Below are 20,944 nucleotides of genomic sequence, written 5' to 3'. Positions count from 1 at the left end.
GGTACCAGTTTCCCCTTAATTAGGTGGGAGGTATCTAAATCTAAAGCACAGCTATCACTCTAGAACTTTCCTTTATTGTCTTTCTTGGAATTTTATTTGCCTTTCATTCTTTTTTTAAAATATATTTATTGATTATGCTATTACAGTTGTCCCATTCCCCCCCCCCACTCCACTCCATCCTGCCCACTCCCTCCCTCCCACATTCCCCCCCTATAGTTCATGTCCATGGGTCATACTTAGAAGTTCTTTGGCTTCTACATTTCCTACACTATTCTTACCCTCCTCCTGTCTATTTTCCACCTATCATCTATGCTACTTATTCTCTGTATCTTTCCCCCCTCCCCCTCCCACTCCCCTATTGACAACCCTCCATGTGATCTCCATCTCTATGGTTCTGTTCCTGTTCTAGTTGTTTGCTTAGTTTGCTCTTGTTTTTGTTTTAGGTGTGGTCATTAATAACTGTGAGTTTGCTGTCATTTTTACTGTTCACATTCTTTATCTTCTTTTTCTTAGGTAACTCCCTTTAACATTTCATATAATAAGGGCTTGGGTGATGATGAACTCCTTGAACTTGACCTTATCTGAGAAGCACGTTATCTGCCCTTCCATTCTAAATGATAGCTTTCCTGGATAGAGTAATCTTGGATGTAGGTCCTTGCCTTTCATGACTTGGAATACTTCCTTCCAGCCCCTTCTTGCCTGTAAGGTCTCTTTGGAGAAATCTGCTGACAGTATTATGGGAACTCCTTTGTAGGTAACTGTGTCCTTTTCTCTTGCTGCTTCTAAGATTCTCTCCTTCTGTTTCATCTTGGGTAATGTAATTATGATGTGTCTTGGTGTGTTCCTCCTTGGGTCCAGCTTCTTTGGGACTCTCTGAGCTTCCTGGACTTCCCAGAAGTCTATTTCCTTTGCCAGATTGGGGAAGTTCTCCTTCATTATTTGTTCAAATAAGTTTTCAATTTTTTGTTCTTCCTCTTCTCCTCTGGCACCCCTATAATTTGGATGTTGGAACGTTTCAAGATGTCCTGGAGGTTTCTAAGCCTCTCTTCATTTTTCCGAATTCTTATTTCTTCATTCTTTTCTGGTTGGATGTTTCTTTCTTCCTTCTGGTCCACACTGTTGATTTGAGTCCCAGTTTCCTTCACATCACTATTGGTTCCCTGTACATTTTCCTTTGTTTCTCTTAGCATAGGCTTCATTTTTTCATCTACTTTTTGAACAAATTCACCCAATTCTGTGAGCGTCTTAATAACCAGTGTTTTGAACTGTGTATCCGATAGGTTGGCTATCTCTTCCTCACTTAGTTGTATTTTTTCTGGAGCTTTGAAGTGTTCTGTCATTTGGGCCATTTTTTTTTCTTTGTCTTGGTGCGTCTGTTACTTAAAGGGGCGGAGCCTTAGGTGTTCACAGGGGCTGGGTAACACTGGTTGCTGTGCTGTGACGCTGTATGTGGGGGAGGGGCCGAGAGGGAGCAATGGCGCCCGCTTCACTCTCCTCCGGATTTCAGTCTTTCACTCCGATACCCACAGTCAAACTGGGCCCCTCTGGTGCTGGTTCCTGAGTGGGTGGGCTTGTGCACACTCTAGGCCCCTATGGGTCTCTCCAATGACCTCTCCTGTGAGGCTGGGAGTCTTTCCTGCTGCCGCCCCAACCCCCACGGGGGTTTTCAATCAGGTTTGAGGCTTTATTTCCCCGAGCTGGAGCCCTGGGTTGTGTGGTCTGCTTCGCTCCCAGCCGTTCGTCTGCTTTATCTGTGCGTGAATGTGGGGCCTCAGGCTCTGTCCGTGGTCAGACTGCCTGCCCCGTTCGTCCCACACTCCACCAGTCTCAGTCCCGCCACAGCAACGCGAGTCCTCTCCGCCCTGGTGTCCGTCTCCACCCCTCCTACCGGTCTGGATGAATGTTTATTTTTTATCTCCTTGGTGTCGGACTTCCTTGCCGTTGGATTTTCTGTCAGTTCTGGTTGTGCGAGGAGGCGCAGTGTGTCTACCTACGCCCCCATCTTGGTTCTCCTGCCTTTCATTCTTGTTGGATCTTCTTTTTCTAGGGTTTTATTTCTTCTTCTTTGTTTACTCTGTGGCTTTAACAGATCACATCATTCGATAGTTTCATTCAATTGATATATAGCAGGGGACTTGATGATGATATCCTTCAAAATGCCTGTCTCATGCAGCTCCAAACTTGCCTAGTCTATATTTGAGATACAACTGTTATCCTGGGACCATCCTTCAACATCATCTGAGGATTCATTTCACCTCTATTATGTTTTGGATCTTCTTTTTTCTATTTCTTCAGACTTCTTCTCTCTTAGATCACTCTCTCGTTTTAATATCTTCATGTAGTTTCCAGAGAAAGGTATATGAGAGTTCAATTATATTGTGACCTTGAGCGTATAAACTTATTTTTATTTTATCCTCAAACTTAACTGGAAGTTTGACTGATTATAGGGTTTTAGGTTGGAAATAATTTTTTTCAGTATTTTAAAATATTTTGTCAATGAGCTCCCTAAACCAATGTGTTTGTTAAGTCTAAAGTAAATCTTATTTTATATCTTCTATATGTGAGCTGTATTTTTATTTCTTGTTGTAGTGTGTTGTCATTGTCCCAAGCATTTTAAATTTAACATTGATATCTTGGTTTGAGCTTATTTGCATCCATTGTATGGAACAATTGGTAAAGGCCTTCCACTAGGAAACTAATTTCCTCCAGCTTTAGAAATTTTGCATGAATTACTTCACTGAATTTTTTCTTCCTCTTTTTTTGTAGCTACTACAATTCAGATGTTGGACCTCTGATATGGACTTTAATTTTTCTATTTTTCTGTTTTTTCTCTCTTGTTTGCCATTTTTAATTATTTTTACAATATCATCTGGGGTATATTCTTAGCCCTATCTTAAAACCCTTCTATTGAGATTTTAATTTATTATGTTCATACTTTCCAAAAGCCCTCTTTCTGTATGTATTTCTTAGATGCAATAACTTCTTTTCTTACCTGATGGTATTAACAGGTGACTTTTTCCTTAAATCTTTAGTTGTTTGCTTTGCTTGTTCTCAATAAACCTGGATTTCTAAGATATGCACATAAGCCTGACAATTTTTTCTATTCATTCTTTGGTTCTTAGCTTAAATATCACTTTATTAAAAGTTTGCTACACCAGCTAGAATTACGTTTTATATAATTTATACATATCTATTTAATATCTATACATCTATTAATATCTACATAAATATATATGTTCTCTATAATTTCATCCAGAAAGTATACATGAACCAATAACAGCAATGGCTTACACAAAATAGAATTTTACTTTTCTCTCATAAAAGAAGGCTCGTGGCGGGAGAACCAAGATGGCGGCGTAGGTAGACACACTGCGCCTCCTCGCACAACCAGAACTGACAGAGAATCAAACAGCAAGGGGGACCAACACCAAGGAAATAGAAAATAAACATTCATCCAGACTGGTAGGAGGGGCGGAGACGGCACTGGGGTGGAGAGGACTCGCGTGGCTGTGGCGGGACTGAGACTGGCGGAGTGTGGGACAAATGGCGCAGGCAGTCTGAGCACTAGCAGACCCTGTGGCCCCACATTTGCACAGATAAACCCAGAGGGCCGGACTCAGAGTGGTGGAGAGTGGGGCAGACAGAGCGGTGGGTAGCACCCCGCGTCACCACATTCGCCGACAGATAAACCTGACGAACGGCGGGGAAGCAGACCCGTGTAACCCAGGGCTCCAGCTCAGGGAAATAAAGCCTCAGACCTCTGATTGAAAACGCCCGTGGGGGTTGGGGCGGCAACAGGAGAGACTCCCAGCCTCACAGGAGAGGTTGTTGGAGAGACCCACAGGGGCCTAGAGTGTGCACAGGCCCACCCACTCGGGAACCAGCACCAGAGGGTCCCAGTTTGATTGTGGGTAGCGGAGCGAAAGATTGAAAGCCAGAGGAGAATGAGGCCGGCGCCATTGCTCCCTCTCGGCCCCTCCCCCACGTACAGCATCACAGCGCTGCGACCAGCATTACCCCGCCCTGGTGAACACCTAAGGCTCCGCCCCTTAAAGTAACAGACGCTCCAAGACAAACAAACAAAAAAAATGGCCCAAATGACAGAACACTTCAAAGCTCCAGAAAAAATACAACTAAGCGACGAAGAGATAGCCAACCTATCGGATGCACAGTTCAAAGCACTGGTTATCAATATGCTCACAGACTTGGTTGAATCTATTCGAAAAACAGATGAAAAAATGAAGCCTATGCTAAGAGAAACAAAGGAAAATGTTCAGGGAACCAATAGCGATGAGAAGGAAACTGGGACTCAAATCAATGGTGTGGACCAGAAGGAAGAAACAAACATCCAACCAGAAAAGAATGAAGAAACAAGAACTTGGAAAAATGAGGAGAGTCTTAGGAACCTCCCAGACGCCTTGAAACGTTCCAACATCCGAATTATAGGGGTGCCAGAAGGAGAAGAGGAAGAACAAAAAATTGAAAACTTATTTGAACAAATAATGAAGGAGAACTTCCCTAATCTGGCAAAGGAAATAGACTTCCGGGAAGTCCAGGAAGCTCAGAGAGTCCCAAAGAAGCTGGACCCAAGGAGGAACACGCCAAGGCACATCATAATTACATTACCCAAGATTAAATGCAAGGACCTACATCCAAGATTACTGTATCCAGCAAAGCTATCACTTAGAATGGAAGGGAAGATAAAGTGCTTCTCAGATAAGGTCAAGTTAAAGAAGTTCATCATCACCAAGCCCTTATTATATGAAATGTTAAAGGGAGTTACCTAAGAAAAAGAAGATCAAGAATAGGAACAGTAAAAATGACAGCAAACTCACAGTTATTAACGGCCACACATAAAACAAAAACGAGAGCAAACTAGGCAAACAACTAGAACATGAGGGTTGTCATTAAGGGAGTGGCAGGGGGAGAGGGGGGGAAAGGTACAGAGAATAAGTAGCATAGATGATAGGTGGAAAATAGACAGGGGGAGGGTAAAAATAGTGTAGGAAATGTAGAAGCCAAAGAACTTATAAGTATGACCTATGGACATGAACTATAGAGGGGGAATGTGGGAGGGGGGGGGTGGGCAGGATGGAGTGGAGTGGGGGGGGAATGGGACAACTGTAATAGAATAATCAATAAATATATTAAAAAAAAAAAAAAAAAAAAAAAAAAAAAGAAGGCTCGTGGCTGAAATGCACTCCATGTTACCTGGGACCCCGTCTTGCTCCATGTGGTTGCTCTGCCACCTTCAGGACATGGCCTTCACCTCACAGTCCAGACGGCGGTCTAATGTCCAGCCACTACATTTCCATTCAGACTAACAAGAGAAAGAAAAGGCTGTGCCTTCCTTTTTAAAGACTTCTTTCAGGAAGTATTCCATGGCATTAGTGCTTATATATCTATGGCTATAACTTAGTTGCAAAACCACTTCCAGTCACAACAGTGGGTTGTGAAATACAATATATAGCCCATATATCCACATGGGTAGCTAAAAACGTGGAGGTCTTTTAGTAATGAATAAAAGGAGGAGACATATATTTGAGTAAGATTAGTAGTGTATATCATACCCACTCAGACTTCACCTGTAGCTCCCATTGCCCTTTACAAGCAGATAGGGTCAAATAAATTATCTGATTTAATTGGTTATTAGCAGAGCATATGATTTTATTTCTTTATATTGGTGTGTGTTTTGTAGCCATAAGAATTTTTTACTGAAAGTTTAGCACCCAAAGCAATAAAGTAATGAATTCATTTGCTGAGACAAGACCATTTGAACCAATAATGCTTCTCTATTGTGTATTTATCTATTATTTTTAGAGAAAGGATGGGAGGGAGAAAGGGAAGAAATATCAACGTGTCGTTGCCTCTCGAGCGCCCCCTATTGGGACCTGGCCCACAACCCAGGCATGCGCCCTGACTGGGAATCAAACAGGCAACCCTTTGGTTTGCAGGCTGGCACTCAATCCACTGAGCTACACCAGCCAGGGCCTCTTCCCTTTAGTGTCTGTCATCTATTTCTATTTCCTTTTATGAACTTTTAAAAATTCCAGGCCTGGAAAGATTAAAACTTGATTTTACAGATTCCTTTGAATTACTATTCTGGGTGTAAATTAGGGCTTACTAATGAGATACTTTCACATGAGCCTTAGAAATCAGACAAAGATGATAAAATACAGACCGAAATTCGTTCATTAATTTATTCAACACTCATTCATCTATATTTACTTCAATACATATTTTTTTTCTAGATGCAATAGAAAAATGCCTTCTCTGTAAGGAGATTATAGTTTAGTGGAGAAAGGAGATCATTATTCATCTGGGCAGAGTACCCAATGGGTGGAACATTGGATTAAATGGATTCAAAGAAAAAATAGCCAAATATATCACTGAAACGATAGCAACATTTCATCCTCATATTAAAAATACAGTAGGTGGCTTCTCATTTCTGAAACTGATGGTATAAATAATTCAGATGACTCTCTTGTGGACAACAACAAAAAATAATGGACAAGACTTTTAAAAAATAACTTTAAAAATATCAAAGAGCTAAAAACATAACAGAAAACATAATGAAAATAGCCCAATTTTGATAAAAGTCTGTAATGGAGGACAAACAGTGTGTCAGGACAACAAAACTCTTTATGCCCTCGGAGCATTTGAAAATATTTGCCCTTGGGCTTTGATCTGAAGCTCTATGGGATTAAAGAAATACAAATCAAAACTCAAGGCCAACCAGCAGTGTGGCATATTATAGAAAGGCCCTTCCAATTTTAAGGGCCCCTACAGGGCTACATCCACAATATAAACACAGCATGACCCCAACAATTGTAAACCTGACCCCTCGCTCTAACTCCAGGGAACTATATAGAAAAATCCCTGGTGTTAAGTAGAGCAGAAGAAAAATTAAAGACACCATGCCTAGGAAATTGTACCTACTGATTGGTCCTCATGTGTGTTTATATTTTGATTCTGCATAAATCGAGTTGCAAGGAATCTCCAGCCACAAGCATGGTTTGTTTTGGTCCCCTACTGATAGTGTTTCTGGAATCCTGGCTGGAACTAATGAAAATCTGTTTTTGAAAGATGGAACATATAATGTTTGCTTTGAGGTCACACTACAAATAAAAATGTAAGGGCAATCAAACAGGTAAGCCACACAAAGAAACAAAGGCAACACGAATAAGGATCCAAAACAATGCAGAAGAAACTGACCCACACAAACTTCACATACTGGAGGTGTCAGAAGATTTAAAAATCAATTATACTTACTAGATATAAATAATAAATGACATACTTGAAAATATCTGCAGAGAACAGATTGAAATGGTACACTGGGTTCCAGGGAGAAAATATGATACAAAGTTATCAAAATCAAGACATAACCTGAAAAAGATAATGAAGTTCAAAGATAGCAAATAAGTCACCTACAGGTAAGGAAAATAGGCTTCAGGCTTACCCTCATCAACATTCAATACTCGAACACAATGGAAATATTTACCAGGTTCTGAAGGAAAGATATTATGGCTCAATAATTTTAGACCTAGCCAAGATGTTGCTCAAATACAAAGACGACGATGCAGCAAGCAGAAAAGAATTCATAAAATATGCCATTAGCACTCACAAGTACTTATTGGAAAAACTACTTAAGGATGAAATTTAGCCAACTTATAGAAGAATACAGAGAAATCATGATGGAAGGACTAATGTAATATTTTATGTCAACAAATCTCTAAGGAAAAGAAAGTTGACTGAAGAATTTTATACCCAGCTAAACTGCACTTGTCAAGTATGTGAGCAGTCATAAAATACAGCACCTATAGATTCTTCCTTAAAGCGCTACATCTGATGAAATCCAACCAACAAAAGGGTGAAAAAATGTAAGTGATTGAGGTCTGGGGGAGCTGGGATAAAACGACAGTAAAGAATGCATTTCATTCCACTGTGAACACACCAATTTATCTGAATTCCCTCCTGAAACCTCATCTAAACAATAGAGAGCAAAGATATAAAGTAAATGGACCTATAAAGACAAAAAGAGTGGGAGAAGAGTAAATAAATATCAGGGAGACAAGTCAACAAATGCCTTCGAAATACCAGCAGCAAATAATTCCTGACTTAAAATTCCATCTCAAACAAAATAAAAATTTGATTTTATAAAATGAAATCAAACTCAGGAGAAAGACAAAAGAAATTCCCAGAATGATGGCTAAAGCAAGTTCCAAACTGCCAGCTATGCAATCGATCTACAGAGCAAATACTACACAACTGAGCAGGAGTCTGAGTAGCTCCAGGATGACTCCAAGAAGACAATAATGGAATTGAGAGATTTCTTGATGAGTTTAATAGTACAATGAGGAGTTTAGACTTAGAAAGTATGAGGATATGTTAAAAATATGTAAGTAGAAAAGTAAAGTGAAATGAGGCAATTATTTACTTGAGGTAAAGAAAAGAAACAAAATCTCAGTACATCATGAGGCTCAGGTGTAAGTGATATTTACATAGTCGTAATTATACAAACTATTAAAATAGAACTTTTTATGATATTGCTTTGAGAGAGGATGGGGTAGAGGATATGTGTAAATGTGTGTGTGTCCATGTGAAAGCCCCTTAAGAAAATAAATAAATGGATCATATCTAAAATTAAAATTTGCGAAAAAGCATTTAAAAGCATATTATTTAAAATATGGAAGTAAATGTCATGAAAAAGTTGCTACCTCTGTACAGACTTGAAAGACTTAAAATTGAAAGGTTTGTAGCATTGTATGACAAATTTTTAAAGCATAAAGTATCTAAACAATTATGGGAATTATCCTTTTAATGTGCATTGTAAATGTTATAAACATTGATAAGGTAACTATATGCAACAGAAAGTATAAAATGAAATGAGGAGAAGAGGGTCAAAGTGTGAAAAGAAAGCGTAAGGCAGTTATGTTAATATGATAATTTTGTTTTTAACCTTATGGGGATTATTTATTTAAGCTTAAACAAGTTCTATAGTTTCATATTATTTAGTCATTGTGTTCAAGTAAAATCTGATAGTTTTAATTATGAAGCTAGCCATTTATTATAGGTCCATTTTATAACATTATTTCCATCTACTCACTTATTCTTATATGAAGTCATAGAAATATTTTTAAATAATGTTGACTTAATATTAATGATAACTATTTCTGAGTGCTAGAATAATGATGTTAATATGCTTTATTTTTCTAATCGAATATGTTTCAACCATCTGAATATATATTAATAGAATGAGAATCATTGACATACTCAAAACCACTTATTATAAAAACTCATAAGTCTATCAATGTTTTTCCACTTTTTTCTATTAACAGGAATTGAATCCTTTAAAACTATAGCAGGTAGTCTAATTAAATGCTATCAATTTTGAAAGAAAATACTCAACTAATAATACATCCAGCTAAAATATTAGTTCATCTGAGGAAATACAACAGTGTTTTGTTTTGTTTTTTTAAGATTTTATTTATTTATTTTTAGAGAGGGGGGAAGAGAGGAAGAAAAAGAAACATTGATGTGTGAGAGATACATCGATTGTATGCCTCTTGCACACTCCCAACGGGGCATCTGGCCAACAACCCAAGCATTTGCTGTGACTGGGAATTGAACATGCAACCTTTTGGTTCGCAGGAGGGCACTCAGTCCATTGAGCCACAGCATCCAGGACACAACAGTATTTTTTAAACAACTACAGGAATGCAGTAATTTACAAGGTCACAACATTTTTGCATAAATGAAAATTATTTTTAGAACTGAAAGAAATCATTTACAACAGACTCATGCTGATGATAATCATAAAGCACAAGTCTCTTAATCATAACAAGGTGTCAATGAACAAGCTCAAGTGTCAGGAATCTGAAAGCTTCCAAAAATCTTACTCCCAAAGCCAGAGTAACACTATTGCTCTGCTATTGTATGAACACGCAAAATATGAGGGAACAAAACAACAATAAAAACACGTAGAAACTTAGAATGTGAAACACTCCAACTGACTTCCATAACTATAAATATGGCAATAATTATGAATGTGGGCCATGTAAGCTCTTTCTGTGAATGAAAAGGGGTTAGGAAATAATACATTAGTGAATATTGTCACGTCTCCCTTCTTGTTAAGAGGAAATTTCCAGTTGGAGTCAAATTAATTTCTAGAGTTTTCCTTGCCCCTTCACCCGTAAAGTTGGGACAGTTGGTTTAGGGAACTTGAACTCGCTGGTCCCAAAGCCTCCTTTCAAACACTCCTCCAACTGGTAGCGCAGAGACAGGATCCCCAAGCCCACGCCGCTGAAGTTCAAAAGGGAAATCCAGGCTACACTTGAAGGTGGGATTTTCGTGCATGAGGCTCCCAAACGCTGAGTCTGGGAAAAACTCAGAGTTGTTACAAAACATACTGCATCGTGATGAGATTTCTAGTTGAATCCGAAGTTATTCCGGAGGATGGCGTTTTCCTCTATTTCTCCACTAGTGTCTTGGGGTGGGAAGTTGGGGATAATTGGTTTCAAGGATTTGAAGTCATTTGACCCGGAGCCTCCGGTCAGACATATCTCATACTGGTAGCTCTGGGACAGGGTCCCCGTACCGCTGACGTCCACCAGGTGGCCCGGAAAGTGGGCCTCAGGCACCGAGCAGCCACCCACCAAGCCCGCCCTGCTCCTCCTGCACAGCCGCACCGCGATGAACGCCAGCACCGAGAACAGGAACAGCGACGACACCGACGCCAACGCCACCACCAGGTAGACCGTGAGCGGGTCGGCCCGCGCCGGCTCGGCCGCCGCCTCGGGCAGCGGCAGGTAGGGCTGCGAGAAGCCGTCCACCAGCAGCACGTGCAGCGTGACGCTGGCCGACAGCGGCGGCTCGCCATTGTCCTTGACCAGCAGCAGCAGCCTGTGCTTGGCCGCGTCGCGCTCGCTCAGCAGCCGCGCCGTGCGCACCTCGCCGTTGTGCGCCCACACGCCGAACAGCCCGGGCTCCGTGGCCTTGAGCAGCTGGAACGACAGCCAGGCGTTCTGGCCCGAGTCGCCGTCCACCGCCACCACCTTGCTCACCAGGTAGCCGGGCTCGGCCGCCCTGGGCACCAGCTCGGTGCAGGGCGCGGAGCCGTTCTGCAGCGGGTACAGCACGAAGGGCGAGTTGTCGTTGGCGTCCAGCACCTGCACGCGCACCCGCGCCTGGCTGCTCAGCGCGGGGGACCCGCGGTCGGTGGCGCCCACCAGGAACTCGAACGCCTGCAGGGCCTCGTAGTCCAGCGCCCTCAGGGCGAACAGCTGCCCGTTGTCGGCGTTGATGGACACCAGCGAGTCCAGGGGCAGGCCGGGGTCCCGGGGCGGCAGCAGCGAGTAGGTGACCTGGGCGTTGGCGCCCGCGTCCGAGTCCGTGGCGCTGACGCTGCCTATGTGCAGGGCGGGGCTGTTGTTCTCGCGGACGGAGAGGGTGTAGGAGGTTTGGGTGAAGGTCGGGGCGTTGTCGTTGACGTCGGAGACCAGCAGGGTTATGTTGTGCTGGGTTTTCAGTGGGGGTGTCCCCATGTCTGTGACGGTGATGGTGATGTTGTACTGGGCTCTTTCTTCTCTGTCTAGTGCTCTCTTCGTTACCAAGGTGTAAAAGTTCTTGACTGAAGGTTTTAGAAGAAAAGGAAGGCCATCCTGGATGGAACAAATAGTCTTTCCATTATCCCCAGAGTCAGGATCTGAAACACTGAACACAGCAACTACAATCTCAGGTGAGTTCTCTGGGATGGGGCTGGTCAGTGCAGACATGGTCACTTCTGGGGCGTTATCGTTCACATCCACCACCTGCAGGTAAAGAGTGCATTTTCCTGAAAGACCTCCCCCATCTGTGACCTTGATGTCCACTTCATAAGACTGAACTGTTTCAAAATCTACTTGTTTTCTCAGTCGAATTTTTCCTGTCATAGGATTTACCTCCAAAGTTTTGCTAGTATCTTCTGAAGGCTGAAAGAGTGAGTATACTAGTCTTCCATTGACTCCACTATCTAAATCGCTGGCAGAGACGGTGGCAACCAGGGAGCCCACGTTGCTGTTCTCAGGAATGTGCACTTTGTAGAGCAGCTGCTCAAACTCAGGGGCGTTATCGTTGATGTCCACCACTTCAATGCGCACCTGGGCGGTCCCAGACCGGGGCGGAGAGCCGCCATCCTGCGCTGTAAGTGTTAATGCGATTTCAGGCTCCTCCTCCCTATCCAGCTCTTTGTCCAACACCAGCTCCGGGTATTTTCTGCCATCACTGCGATTGTAGGTTAGAACTTGAAAGTGGGGGTTGGGGCTGATTTTATAGTTCTGAACATTGTTCCTTCCTACGTCCAAATCCAGAGCATTATTCAGGGGAAATGCCATTCCTAGGGGACTGTTTTCTGGTATTTTTAGAATCATTTCTCTTTCAGAGAACACAGGAGAATGGTCATTTATGTCTTTCACCCTTAGTTCAGCCTGAAATATCTCCAAGGGATTTTCCATCAGCACTTGGAAATGTAGCACACAGGTCTCCATGGAACCGCATAGCTCCTCTCGGTCTAGTTTCTCATTTATGAGCAAGTCCCCGGTCTGAAGCTTGAGCTGCAAATGCTCTTTCTGCCCCTGAGAAATGATCCGGGCCCCGCGGCGGGACATCTCTGTCAGCTCCAATCCCAAGTCTTTTCCTAGATTTGCCACAAAGAATCCCCTCTCTGTTTCTTCCACTACTGAATAGGGCCCTAAATCGGCGCCCACCCCAGACATGCTCAGCAAAATAAAGCAAATAAGGACTTGCCTTTGTCTCCGATTGCGCATCCATCCACTCTCCATTGCTCTTTCCTGAAAATTTGGTTCACAGGAGCTTCATGGGTGTATGCCCAAGATCCTAGCAGCCTGGTCTTGCCGTCCGGAACAGCAAAACTATGCCGAAAATACAGTTTTTTAAAGAGGTTTCACACTCGCTTTTGCTCTGGCTGAGAAAGCTGTTCGTTAGCTTCCAGGCAGTGTGAAACTGTCTGTATACCGGAGTTACGTAGGCGATTCTATTTTCCATCATTTAACCTGCAGCGCCACCATGCGTTCTCACTGTCTTACATTTTCTGGTTTAACATTGGATACAAGATTCTCCTCATGTACAGAATAAATTGAGTAAATTGTGTTCCATAATATTAAACACTGAATTCTAGTTTCATGTGGCTTTTGTGTGTTCAGAGAGAACTCTGTGTTGTTACACAGGAGAAGTACAAAGAGCAAATTGTCACATCACTGTTTAAAGTTGTTGAAGAATAATGATTAAATAAAATAATTTAATTAACATTAAGCTAAAAATGACATACATTTTGGAACAATTTTTTCCAAAATGACATTGGGACAGTGTCACAAGTACATATTTTTCTTGGTACATATTATAGAATTACAAGTGAGTGGACACTGCGAAATTGCAATCAGTGGTGGTTCTAAAGAGAGTGTTGAACCAATACCTTGTCAAAGAGTAGATTGCATCTTCCTCTTCCCAACACCTAAGCCCGAAAACTGTGAGGTGTTGCAGTTTTCAGGTTAATGGAAAATTATTTTCCGAATAAGAAGGTCTCAAGGTTGTGCCTTGCTAAGCTTTTGGATCCCTTTAAAAAAAATTATCGTGATACAAATAATTTTGTTTTATTCTTTTAAAAACATCTTTAATGAGACATAATTCACATACTATACATTTATTTATAGTGTTTAATTCACTGGCTTTTAATATAGTCACAGAATAAGGGATCCATCACCATAGTCAATGTTAGAACATTTTCATTACTCCAGAAACCCCATACTCTTCAGCTATGTCACCCCCTTACTCTCCCATTCCTCATGCTCCAGGCCCTAACCAACCACCAATTTACTTTCTGACTTCCCTCTTCTGGACGTCCGTATGAGTGGATAAAGCAATATATGGACTTGTGTGGCTGGCTTCTTTGACTTAGCACGTTTTCAAGGTTCATCCAGGTGTGGCATGTGTCAGCACTTCACTCGTTTTGTGGCGAGATAATATCCCACTGTATAGATATATCACATTTTAATTATCCATTCTTTTGTTGATAGACATTTGAGTTTTCCCACCTTTTGAAAATTATAATGCTGCTATAGACATTCATATACAAATGTTTGTGTGGACATATTTTCATTTCTTTAGGAGTAGAATTGCTAGCTCATATAATGTCTCTTATGTTTAATTTGTTATTCATTTTTAAAGATTTTATTTATTTTTAGAGAGAGGGGAAAGGAGAGAGAAAGAGAGGGAGAGACACATCAGTGTGTGGTGGCCTCTCACACGTCCCCAACAGGAGACCATGCCCACAACCCAGGCGTGTGACTGGGAATCAAACCGGCGACCCCTTGCTTCACGGGCCAGTGCTCAATCCACCGAGCCACACCAGCCAGGGCTCTATGTTTAATTTTTAAAAACATTTTATTTATTTTTAGAGAGAGGAGAAGGGAGAGGGGAAGGGAGGGAGAAAGAGAGGGAAAGAAACATCAATGTGCGAGAGATACATCAATCAGTTGCTTCTCGCATGCCCCCAACCAGGGACCTGGTCCTCAACCCAGGCTTGTGCCTTGACTGGGAATCGAACCAGTGATCTTTCATCTTTTGGTTCACAGGCCAATGCTCAATCCACCAAGCCACAACAGCCAGGACATAATGTTTCTGTGTTTATTTGAAGAACTGCCAGATTGTTTTCCAAACCAGCTGCATCATTTTACATTCCCACCAGCAGTGAACCAGTATTTTAGTTTTTCCTCATTCTCCCAACACGTGCTGTTGTCCGACATTTTGGTCCCAGCCATCCTCCTGGACAGTTTTGATTTGCATTTCTCTGATGAGTAATGTTGTTAAGCGTCTTTTCCTGTGTTATTGGCCATTTGTAGATCTTCCTTGGGAGAATGTCTTTTCAGATCTTCACCCTTCTTAAACTGGGTTATTTGTCTTTTTATAATCGACAAAGAGTTCTTTTTAAGAGTTCTTTATATGTCAAGGCTCTTATCAGATTTGTATTCTTTTATTCAGTTTTTCCATGTCTAATATTTGAATTCAGTTTCAGTGGAGACTTATGATATCTTTATCCATTCAGTGTTTTGTTAATGATTTGTAAAAGTTTGGTAATTACCTTGTCTGGAGTTAAACATCTAATCAATGAGGCCTAAACTCCTGGCATGAAGACCATTATGCGCCTTGCATTGGCCACAAGTGGTGCTACTAGACTGGGTAACTTTCTTCCAAGCAGCCAACCTGTGGTAAGCAGAGTATTGGCCACCCATCCAAAGATTTCCACACTCTGATTCCCAAAATATGTACATATGTTATAATACATAGCAAAAGAGACTTCCCAGATATAAGTAAGTTGAAATCCTTCTAAAGGGAAGGTCATCATGGATTATCAGGGTGGGATAGAACTTGTCAAAGGGAAATGTGACTGCAAAAGAATAGTATCAGAGATAGGATGGGGCTGCTTTGAAAATGGAATAGTGGGGCCATGAGTCAATGATGAACGCAGCATCTAGAAAGTAGGGAAGACAAAAAAATGGATTCTTCTCTAGAGCCACCAGAACGGCATGCATTCCTGTTGACACCTTGACTTTAGCCTAGTAACCCCCATATTTGAGATCTGATCTATAGAACTATAAGGTAATACATTTGATTGTCTTAAGCAACTGTGTTTGTAATAATCTTTTATAGCAGCAATAGAAACCTAGTACATAACATAAGCACAGATTCTCATGCACCTGGCAGCCGAGTCAACAAAAATTCATCAATCCACAAGAATAGTGTGATAACAACAAATGCCGAAGAAGGTCTGATTCAGTTCTGGTGAACCATTCTTTCAGGATAAAGCTGCTTATGACACGTGACATCTTTTTTCAGCATACTTTTTAAGAAGAGTTGCCAAAGACATGTGTTTAATTTAAACAGAAAATAACTGGAACCTGCCACTTTGTCTTATTAAATTTACAGAATATCTAAATTAGTTAATGGTAAAAATTTCTCCACAACATTGCCTATACTTTCCTGAAATTATTTCATTTAGGATCAACACCAGAATACAACTACTTTAAAACAAATGGCATGCTAAAATGAATACAGCATATTTAGTTTGAATAAGGGACTTACAAAGATGTATACAATAAAACAAACTTTAAGTTTCCAAATAAAATGAAAAATATATTTTAAGGATGACAGAAAAATACTGATGGGATAATACAAGAAATTCAAGAGATACAACCATAGGAATTTCTACTCCCTATTCAAGACATTCATGTCTGCAATAATAAATGTGATATGTTGAGAATGTACAGGCAGCTATTTGGGCCAATTCATTTATGATGGAGACCAGTTGTGGTCCCTGACCTAGCTAACTAGTTGAGACAGTCAGTGCTTCTATGAGAACTGCGAGTTTATTTGAGCAGAGTAGTGTGGCTATTGATTTAGAAACAAATACAAACTATAGTCCAAAATTTACATTTCTGCATCAGAGTCCAGTCCATGAGAGAGATGGACTTCACTGCCTTGGTCAGGAAGACAATGCTCCCAGTCAGTGCCCGCCATCACGGCACAGGGGTTGAGGACTGGGGCGCTCAGTTCAAGTGCGCCTACAGTACTTTTCCAATTTTCCCTTTTACTGCTCAGAATCGTGAGCAGGCTGCTTAATCGTGCTTAGCTTCAGTCTCTTACACGTAAAAGAGGGAACAATATGCCGACTCTCTTAAGGTTTGGCAGAGGATTAAAAAGGCAATTAATGTCAAGCACTCGGTACACTACCTTTAACTAAATTAGAAATCAAGAAATAAAAGCTTAAAACAGATCAGGTGGCTCACACTATGCAGTTAAGATCTGTGCATTTTACTTATCTGATATGTTAATGAAAAAATTAATGTTAAAGCATTAGGATTGATGCTTAAATGATGGTAGCTTAAATGAGATAGAAGCTCCTTTATTTCTTAAGTAAAAAAGGTCCAGAAGCAGGCAATCCAGAGATGACACTGTGATCATCAGGGACCTTTGTATCCTTAAAGTTTATTCTGTATCGACTGTCTTCATCTGCTATTTCCATTCTCGCTGTCGCCTTATGGCTCAGCAGCTCTCATCGTGTTCCTACCATGATTTACACATTCTAAGCAACAAGGACTAGTTAGAAAAGGATAAAAATGGACCCCTTCCTAGATGAGTCATCTCCCCTTAAACAGCTCTGTTGGAAGTCTTCCACAACATCAGTATGTACATCTCATTGACTAAAACCTGGTCAAATGCTCCATTCTAGCTGCCAAGGAGGTTGGCAAAATGCATTTTTTGAATAAGCCCAGTAATGTCCTAAGTGCAGTTAGAAAGTAGACAAGATGAATGGGCACTGGCTGGTCACTGCATTTTTCTGTCACAGGTTATCCATATTTCTCGTATTTCTCAAATGGGAAAAGCCAATTTCATGGCTATGCTACTTCAATTCACTAGATAAACACTGTGTAGGTTTCCCCCACCTTTGAACATCAATGAAACTAAATGGAAAGTAATTAAAAAACTAAATTAAAACTAACACTAATATACTAATGAAAAGAAACACGATTACTAAAAAAAATTTTGAGAGGAAACAGCATCAAAGACAAGTACTAGGAGATCAGAATAAAGCAAGAACCAAATCCTCACGGTGCAGGTTCTCCTGCCTTCCTGGTTTGGCAGCCCTACACGTGTTCGTGTGTTTCTGCTTTTACATACCTTATAAGTTTCAAAACTAATAAACTGAAAGTCTCAGGAAAACACAATCAACTATACAGAATTAACTTCTCACTGTTTCCCCCTAACGCATTCGTAAGCTATTCCAGAACACAGGTTTGTACAACTATGGACTTCACCAGTCTTTTAAGAGGCAACATTTAGGACCATTTATCTTTTACAGTAATGAAGAAAAGATACCATTCTTTACAACAAAGGAATAATATTTTTAAAATTGTAAGGAAGCTTAGTGTGATTTAAAAATTCATAATAGGTTGCCAGAAAACCATCACCACGAACTTACCAATTTTAAATATTTGGAATAAGATAAACAATTATTGTCACTGAATACTAAAATTAAAGTCATTCCTAAAATTGGGGTTTTCTTCTATTTCTGGTCCAGGGTAATGGCCCTGAGAATTAGGCAACATAGGCTTCAGAAACTTGAACTCGCTGGTCCCTGAGCCTCCGGTCAGACACACCTCGTACTGGTAGCTCTGGGACAGGGTCCCGGTGCCACTAACGTCCACCAGGTGGCCCAGAAAGTGGGCCTCAGGCACCGGGCAGCCACCCACCAAGCCCGCCCTGCTCCTCCTGCACAGCCGCACCGCGATGAACGCCAGCACCGAGAACAGGAACAGCGACGACACCGACGCCAACGCCACCACCAGGTAGACCGTGAGCGGGTCGGCCCGCGCCGGCTCGGCCGCCGCCTCGGGCAGCGGCAGGTAGGGCTGCGAGAAGCCGTCCACCAGCAGCACGTGCAGCGTGACGCTGGCCGACAGCGGCGGCTCGCCATTGTCCTTGACCAGCAGCAGCAGCCTGTGCTTGGCCGCGTCGCGCTCGCTCAGCAGCCGCGCCGTGCGCACCTCGCCGTTGTGCGCCCACACGCCGAACAGCCCGGGCTCCGTGGCCTTGAGCAGCTGGAACGACAGCCAGGCGTTCTGGCCCGAGTCGCCGTCCACCGCCACCACCTTGCTCACCAGGTAGCCGGGCTCGGCCGCCCTGGGCACCAGCTCGGTGCAGGGCGCGGAGCCGTTCTGCAGCGGGTACAGCACGAAGGGCGAGTTGTCGTTGGCGTCCAGCACCTGCACGCGCACCCGCGCCTGGCTGCTCAGCGCCGGGGACCCGCGGTCGGTGGCGCCCACCAGGAACTCGAACGCCTGCAGGGCCTCGTAGTCCAGCGCCCTCAGGGCGAACAGCTGCCCGTTGTCGGCGTTGATGGACACCAGCGAGTCCAGGGGCAGGCCGGGGTCCCGGGGCGGCAGCAGCGAGTAGGTGACCTGGGCGTTGGCGCCCGCGTCCGAGTCCGTGGCGCTGACGCTGCCTATGTGCAGGGCGGGGCTGTTGTTCTCGCGGACGGAGAGGGTGTAGGAGGTTTGGGTGAAGGTCGGGGCGTTGTCGTTGACGTCGGAGACCAGCACGGTGATGTTGTGCTGGGTTTTCAGTGGGGGTGTCCCCATGTCTGTGACGGTGATGGTGATGTTGTACTCGGCTGTGGTCTCTCTGTCAAGTGGTGTCTCTGTAACTAGGGTGAAGAAGTTTTCCAAAGAAGATTTTAGGAAAAAGGGTAGATCATCCTGAATGGAGCAACTTATTTTTCCATTTTCTTCCGAATCAAGATCCGAAACACTGAAAACTGCAACCACAGTCTCAGGAGAATTCTCAGGTATCTGCCTGGTAAGCGCGGACATGGTGAGCTCTGGGGCATTGTCGTTGACATCCATGACCTGAATCAGAACACTGCATTTTCCTGACAAGCTTCCAGCATCTTTGGCCTCAATATTGACCTCGTAGGCCTGAATTGCTTCGAAATCAAGTGGTGTTTTCAGTCGAATGTCTCCTGTCATGGGGTTGAGCTCAAAGGTTTTTCTAATCTCTTCTGAAGCCTGGAAAAGTGAATAGGAAATCTCTCCATTGGCTCCTATGTCTACATCCGTAGCAGAGACTTTGGCAATCAGGAAGCCTATGGGACTGTCCTCAGGGATCTGTACCCTATAGAAAGGCTGCTCAAATTCAGGGGCGTTATCATTGATGTCCACGACTTCAACGTAGACCTGAGCAGTGCCAGACAGGGGTGGTGAGCCACCATCCAGCGCTGTGAGGGTTAACCTGAGCTCAGGTTCCTCCTCACGATCCAGTGCTTTGTCCAGCACGAGCTGGGGATATTTCCTGCCATCGCTGCGTTCAAGAGTGAGGACCCGAAAATAGGAGTTGGGACTGAGTATGTAGTTCTTAATATTATTTTGGCCTACATCTAGGTCCTGAGCGTTCTTCAGCGGAAATGCTGTCCCAGGAGGACTGCTTTCTGATATTTTTAGCACCATATCACTTTCCACGAACACCGGAGCATGGTCATTTACGTCTATTACTTGTAGCTCAGCTTGAAAAAACTCTAAGGGATTCGTTAGCAACACTTGGAAACGCAGTACACAGGGCTCTGTGTGACCACACAATTCCTCGCGGTCCAGTTTCTCATTTAGCAACAAATCCCCGGTCACTTGATCGAGCTGCAAATGCAGTTTGTTCCCTTTGGAAATGACCCTAGCCCCCCGCCTGGAGAGTTCCTTCTGCCCTAGACCCAGGTCTTTTGATAAGTTGGTTACAAAAGAGTTCCCCTCAGTTTCCTCCACCACGGAATAGCGCCTAGGCCGAGCGCCCGCCAGAGATAAGCCCAAGAAGAGAAAGAAGAAAAGGACTTGCCTTTGTCTGCGAACGAGCTTCCTGCCGGCCTCCATTGTTCTTGCTTGGTGCAGCCTCTAGCAATGCTGGTTCTGCTGGGCTATGAAGAACTCGGTATCTGAGACCGTGATTATTGCACAGGATACCTCAGAAATATTCCAGTGAGCAGTTCTTTTTGGAGGACCCAGTCCTTCTGTGACACCCTAGCTTCCTGAGGGTTTCCAGGCTCTGCTGGTGAGTTTTGCATGTTAATGGAGCCCCAGTAGCGGTTCCGGTTTGTACCTTCTTATCCTGCAGCGCCACCACGCGTCCTTACAGGATCTTACATTTTTCCGTGATGAAAACGGATGCACTATTTCTAACCTAGCCTGTATTGTACAGGTTGTAACACTAACCTTACTATCGCTGGACCTTACGGGTGCAGACAATAGTCTGAGGTCCACACAAGAGAAATGATATTAGTAGGAGCCTTTTAGCTTTAGTAATGATAACTGAGATTGGAACAAAAAGAAAATATTTTTGTCACAGCCTGGTC

The 20,944-nt window shown here is 43.0% G+C and overlaps 2 protein-coding genes across 2 annotated transcripts; both read right to left on the bottom strand.

The window, feature by feature from the left end:
- Positions 1-10,293: 10,293 nt before the first annotated feature.
- Positions 10,294-13,164, bottom strand: LOC128779441 (protocadherin beta-16). The gene has a single exon (XM_053913146.1). It carries the CDS (start codon positions 12,816-12,818, stop codon positions 10,428-10,430), a length of 2,391 nt encoding a protein of 796 aa, XP_053769121.1. The 5' UTR covers positions 12,819-13,164; the 3' UTR covers positions 10,294-10,427.
- A 684-nt stretch (positions 13,165-13,848) lies between these two features.
- On the bottom strand, positions 13,849-20,748 carry LOC112318176 (protocadherin beta-8-like). The gene has a single exon (XM_024575295.4). The coding sequence runs from the start codon at positions 20,463-20,465 to the stop codon at positions 18,069-18,071; it is 2,397 nt and encodes a 798-aa protein (XP_024431063.2). The 5' UTR covers positions 20,466-20,748; the 3' UTR covers positions 13,849-18,068.
- Between the last annotated feature and the right edge of the window lie 196 nt (positions 20,749-20,944).

This window comes from Desmodus rotundus, chromosome 10 (assembly GCF_022682495.2).
Source record: "Desmodus rotundus isolate HL8 chromosome 10, HLdesRot8A.1, whole genome shotgun sequence".
NCBI lineage: Eukaryota > Metazoa > Chordata > Mammalia > Chiroptera > Phyllostomidae > Desmodus > Desmodus rotundus.
The sequence above is the reverse complement of the archived record's forward strand: the minus strand, read 5'-3'. Positions and strand labels throughout refer to the sequence as shown.

Bases quoted from the DNA above. Each gene is read 5' to 3' on its own strand.
- LOC128779441 (XM_053913146.1), bottom strand. From the start codon at position 12,818: ATGGAGAGTGGATGGATGCGCAATCGGAGACAAAGGCAAGTCCTTATT.
- LOC112318176 (XM_024575295.4), bottom strand. From the start codon at position 20,465: ATGGAGGCCGGCAGGAAGCTCGTTCGCAGACAAAGGCAAGTCCTTTTC.